The sequence below is a fragment of the Rutilus rutilus genome (genome assembly GCF_951802725.1).
Source record: "Rutilus rutilus genome assembly, chromosome: 10".
Taxonomy (NCBI): Eukaryota; Metazoa; Chordata; class Actinopteri; order Cypriniformes; family Leuciscidae; genus Rutilus; species Rutilus rutilus.
Window position 1 is genome coordinate 34,944,446 of NC_140215.1, and position 6,296 is coordinate 34,950,741.

The following is a 6,296-nucleotide window of genomic DNA, read 5'->3' on the forward strand; positions in this document are numbered from 1 at the left end:
AATATTGATAATAATCACAAATGTTTCTTTATCATCAAATCGTCATATTAGAATGATTTCTGAAGGATCATGTGACACTGAAGACTGGAGTAATGATGCTGAAAATTCAGCTTTGATCACAGGAATAAATTACATTTTAACAATATATTCACATAGAAAACCGTTATCTGTTATTTTAGTGGCTTCTTAACACTAAATTACTGGCAGCTTCTTCACACTGCACAAGAATCCTCTCAACCTAACGTTAGCTAAACGTGTCTGTGTTCAATGTGTTCAGATGGAGAGAAAGCAGACATCTCCGTCAACATCTATGAAGACATCAACATCATCACAGGTGCTCTTAAACTGTACTTCAGGGACCTTCCGATCCCCGTCATCACGTACGACGCGTACCCGCGCTTCATCGAGGCCGCCAGTGAGTCGCACGCCGGATCTCTCTATCAGTGAATGTGTCTTTCCTGCAAACTCAAAACCTGCAACACTTTACAATAAGGGTCATTAGCTAACATTAGTTAACTGCCTTAGTTAGACATATAACAATACTTCTACAGCATTTACTAATCTTAGTTACTGTAAATTTCAACATTTACTAATACATTATTAAAATCAAAGGTTGTATTTGTTGACATTAGTTAATGAACAAACTATGAACAGCTGGATTTTTATTAACAAAGATTAATAAATGCTGTAACAAATGTAGGTAACACTTTATTTACAGTGTCCTTGTTACATGTTACATGTACTTACCATAGTAATAACAGTAAATTATGCATATTTACATGCAACTAACCCTCAACCAAACCCTAATCCTATAGTAAGTACATGTAGTTGCTTAATATTACTCAGAACTTAAATATATAACAATGACACCTTAAAATAAAGTGTAACCCAAATGTATTGCGCATTGTTAGTTCATGTTCGTTAATACATTAACTAATGTTAACTAATGAACCTTATTGTAAAGTGTTACCAATTTTTGTATTTATTTATGCACTTTTCATGTCCATTCCTTTAAAGTAATCGCAGACATCAGGGTTTTACACTTGAAAAAATCGGCCCAAATTTTTGGTAACAGGATTGAAACACTTGCAGACCACAAATACAATGAACAGAAAATACAGCAGCTCATATAATGTGACATTTGATATGCTGTGTTGAGTTGTGTCGTCATGCCTCCAGATAGTGTTGCCGGTTTTTGACGCGTTTGCTTGTTTGTGTCAGAGCTGACAGACCCAGACGAGCGCCTGGAAGCTCTTCACGAAGCGCTGAAGCTGCTGCCTCCGGCTCACTGCGAAACACTGCGCTATCTAATGGCACATCTAAAAAGGTGAGGAACTACAATAAAGTCAAAGGAAATCAATCATCTGTAGGAGTTTCTTTTGACATTGGAACACAAATTAGGCCCCGTTCACACCTGGTATTAAGATGTGTTTTGGTGGATCGGATCACAAGTGGACGAGGGAGACACATTCCCCTTCACACCTGGTGTTTTAATCCGTCTCTTTTGTCCAGTTTCAACCACTTCTGTCCTGATTTCTTCAAAGGGAGGGTCTATGAATGAATGGGCTTTTTCAGATCTTTCCATCTAAGCTTGTGTAATTTACATATGAACACACATGAAGACGACGGAAAAACATACTGAGATCATCAGCTTTAGTTTCTGCTCAAGACCAGCCGAACGCTGTGAGTGTGTGTTAGAAATCAGGAATGGTGAGAGAACATTGTGCTTGGTACATTTTTCCTCTTCAGCCGACAAGAGCAGACGGTCTTTTGTGGCTGTTTGAACACATTCGGTCACATGAGCGTTTACACTACGAAAGCAATCCGGTCTAATGTGTTTTTGACTACCTCTGGAAGTGGTCGAAAGTGGACAAGTGGACACTGTATTTAGTGTCGTCCACTTGTGATCCGATCGACCAAAACGCATCTTAATACCAGCTGTAATTTAAACAGGGTCTGCATGACCGGTGGAGTATGTGCATTTTAAGATGGTTTGTCTCACATATTGTGTGTGTGTGTGTGTGCAGGGTAACTCAGAACGAGAAGGATAACCTGATGAACGCTGAGAACCTCGGGATCGTGTTCGGGCCGACTCTGATGCGGGCGCCCGACCTGGACGCCATGACGGCTCTGAACGACATCCGCTACCAGAGGCAGGTGGTGGAGCTACTCATCAAGAACGAAGACATCCTCTTTTAGCGGCACTGGCGTTGTGTGAACGCACCACGACACTGTTGTGTTTTTGTCTGGACTTGAATATGAAGGACTCTTGTATTACAGTATTTTTTGGAGCAGATCTTACCCTTCTTTCCCCCCGTCTGATGGGTGATGCTCCTGTATCTTGCATGTCTTCCTCCCCATTTTTGTCGGGGGTCGCTGAAGCTGAAGGGGCGGAGCTCCGCACAGTGGGCGTGGCCTGCTTCAGCATTATCATGGGATGGTCGTCTCGTCTGCCGCTCGAGTCCCACAGATCGCGCTTCGGTTACAAACGGCCGTTTTTGTTTTGTTTTTGTAAAACATTGTGAATTTGATATTGTCAGTTTTGGAGACACTTTATCTGAAGAGCCGTGAATGAAGACGGTGACGTTGTTCAGGCGTAATAATCTCTTCATTTGATACATAAACTCTTCAGACAATCCTCAGTCATCATTCATATTGCTCTTTCTGCCGGACTATGAGAGGTTTGTGATTCCCGTGTGCGTATGCTACGAATGTTTATCTTCTATGACATATGTATGGCTCTGCGGGTAAAGTGTCACCGGTGATTTTTCAAAAATCTGTGATTTGTTTTTATTTTTTGGTTTTTTTTTTTTTACTCCTTCCGTCAGGTCGGTCTGACTCTGTTCTGCCTTCACATGCCAGACCTCTACACGAGAGTCCAACACAGAGATTTCTGCTGTAGAACACACACGTTCAGGAAGAACATTTCATAATCCTTGATCTAGACTTGCCTTTAGAAAACCTTCTTACACTCTCAACATGACTGGTTGATGTTTTGGGTTCTGTGTTTTTTGTATTTGATTTGAGCATGAATAAGTTAATTTATTAAAATGTACTTTTAGTACTGTGCTCTGAGTCATTTAATTCATAAAAATAACAAAGATCCATTAAAGTTAAGAGATGCACCGATACTAAATTTAACTTGAAGTGACGTCAGTCCTTATTTGTTCAATTATATTTGAAAATTGTCTTTAAAATACGGAACATCCCATAATATTGTGACATCATCATGGAGCGTTTCTGCAGCATGATGGAACAAGTAAATAATTTCATTTCACTTCCAAAATTTTTACACAAATTGTGTTAACTAAATTAAAGATAAACTTTTAAACCCTGTTACCCATATATATATGTGTGTATGTATGTATGTTTATATATTTTATAAACATATATTTATGTTTATAAAAATATATTATCATACCGAATATTACTATATATATATATATATATATATATATATATACATACATACATACATACATACATACATACATACATACATACATACATACATACAAAATATATATAGTAATATTCGGTATGATAATGAAATAACGTCAGTCCTTATTTGTTAAATTATAAAATAATTAAATAACATATATTATAAAATGAAATAACATTATTATACCAACCAAATATTACTATATATATATATATATATAATAGTATAAATAAAAATATTACTAATATAATATTATATAAACATATTACTTTATATATATATATATATATATATATATATATATATATATATATATATATATATATATATATATATATATATATACATGTATATTAGTAATATTTGGTTGGTATAATAATATGTTATTTCATTTAATGTCCTGAAACCACCTCCTTTTACTGACCCTTTGTTGAAAAAGAAAGGAACATGATTATCGTGTCCCCTATTCTGGATATTTTGAGAATAATTATAAGAAGTGCATTGTGTTTTTGTGCTCATAGCACATGACCTTGATAAAGCAGGGCTTCTGTGTGTGTAATATCTCGAGTGACAGCTGACTTGAAGACCCGCAGTCCTCCAGGTCAGTCCCAATCACGCTGATGTGTTTCGAGAGGAACGCAGGCCTCAGGGGTCCCGCGGCGGCCCCTCTTCACATTTACGGACGTGTTTTAATTGCTGTACATGCATAAAGCTCCAGAGGAGATTAACACAGCACTGAATGTCTTCAGATCACGTCCTCATTCATTAGCATCAGCAGGTTGTGTGTTTTTGAGGCTTCTGAGTCACTATCCTTCAAATCCCATTCAATTTACTCCCGTTCTTTCCACTGGTAACCATGGAACGGTTGCACTCATAAAATCCCATGAAGCGTGATGAGCCAGGGTTTTAGATTATGTGACCTTTTGCTGTTTACTATCCCTCATTGTTGACATGGAAAACTTAAGAGTCGTCATATGTGAATGTAAAAATACAAATTCTTCAGACAACATATATACCGTTCAGAGTTATGGGGTCAGTGCTATTTGAGTTGCTTATGAAATAAAATAATACTTTTATTGAGCAAGGATGCATTAAACTGGGAAAAGTGACAGTAAAGACTTGCTGTTCTTTTGAACTTCCTATAAAGAATCCTTATAAAAATACCCACAAAAATATGAAGCAGCACAATGTTTTCAACATTAATTATAATCATAAATGTTTCTTGATCAAGTCATCATATTAGAATGATTTCTGAAGGATCATGTGACACTGAAGACTGGAGTAATGATGCTGAAAATGCAGCTTTGATCACAGGAATAAATTACACTTTAACATCTATTCACATAGAAAACAGTTATTTTAATTTAAACTGTAATAATATTTCACAATATTACGTTTTTTTTTTTTTTATCAAATAAATACAGCTTTACTGAGCACAAGACTTCTTTCAAAAAGCCCAACCCCGAACATTTTCAATGTTATGAAACCAAATCACTCCAGAAAATTCCAACAAAAAAATTATTTAGCCTAGGCCTACTGCCATTTCTGTATTTATCGCAGATCCAAATGTAGGATGGTTTCTTAGATCAAATGTAGGATGGTTTCTCTAAGCTGAGTCCACACACTCTTGAAATATCCTGCAGTCGGACAGTCTGTGTCCCCCTGTTTAACAAACTGACTACATCATTTTCCATATAGCCTACGGTTTGAATAGATTATTTTCACAGTTGTGAATTCACACCACTGACTTTAAATAAAATGGACCAAAACAGTATAATTTATGGCGAGAGTTATTGTGTAAATTAATAATCCATCTCCATTAGTGAAGAGTCGGTGTCCTGAAGGAAAGGAGATGTCCTCCTGGCTGCTGTGAAGGAGAAGTCAATGCTTCACGCGCGCCAATGACATCTGCCACGGCTCAGCGCCATAACACATTACAATCTGAAGGAATATGTAGCCTATTTGTGTTTGTGTGGGATCCATGAAGTAAGTAACCTTTCTCTTTGGGCCGAAAGACGTTGATTCAGACTTGCCACGCGCGTGCTCGCTGCATAGGCAAAAGCTAACAGTGAATACTGAAATAACCTGAGGTGTTCTAGTGGCCTCAAATGCTCCGATGTCACGTGACGCTTGGACATACAGTAGGCTACATGAGTTAGTTAGTTAGTTGACTGAGTAAAGTCTTGTAATATCACTGTTTCTGTGTGCTTTCTTAATTACACATTGACATCTTTCTCTAAAATAAAGCATTGTTGCCAATACTGTTATTATCCTGTCCATGGGTCAGTGTGGCTAATAGGTCATTATTGTCTGGCAAATACTGTATCATTGCACTCCACTTTATTCACAATCAATATCATAGTCGATGCACTGTAGGCCTGTTTGTTTTTCCAGCAACACTTTACAAAAAGGTTTCATTTGTTAGCGTTTATTGATGGATTAGCTAACATGAACTGACAATGAGCAATATATGTTGTGAAAGCGTTTATTAATCTTTGTTAATGTTAGTAAAAATATATATATATAGTTCATGGTTTGTTCATGTTAGTTCACAGTGCATTAACGTGTTAACAGATACAACTTTTGATTTTAATAATGTATTAACAAATGTTGAAATTAACTAACTAAAATTAATAAATGCTGTAGGAGTAAATTATTGTAAAGTATTACAGTTTTTCCCATAAAATATAAAAATGTCTCTCCCTATTTAAATATTAAAAATAAATTCCTTTGCTAGAGAAAAATCATGTGGTAAAAAAAGATTTATGATGCTACTTCCTCAAACATCATGTCAGAAAATGTTAAGCTATAATATTTTTTCAGAAAATGCATAATAAAAAATAAAAATAAAAAA

General features: G+C 36.2%; 1 protein-coding gene across 2 annotated transcripts in view; it reads left to right on the forward strand.

Annotated features, from left to right (window-relative positions):
• chn1 (chimerin 1) overlaps positions 1-3,069 on the forward strand; it is a 39,147-nt gene extending 36,078 nt beyond the window's left edge. For both annotated transcript variants that reach the window (XM_084421836.1, XM_084421835.1), the window contains 3 exons: positions 278-415; positions 1,222-1,327; positions 2,028-3,069. In XM_084421836.1, the coding sequence (XP_084277962.1) occupies positions 278-415; positions 1,222-1,327; positions 2,028-2,199 (416 nt within the window). In that variant the 3' untranslated portion in view covers positions 2,200-3,069. The remainder of the gene's footprint in view (positions 1-277; positions 416-1,221; positions 1,328-2,027) is intronic.
• Positions 3,070-6,296: the final 3,227 nt, after the last annotated feature.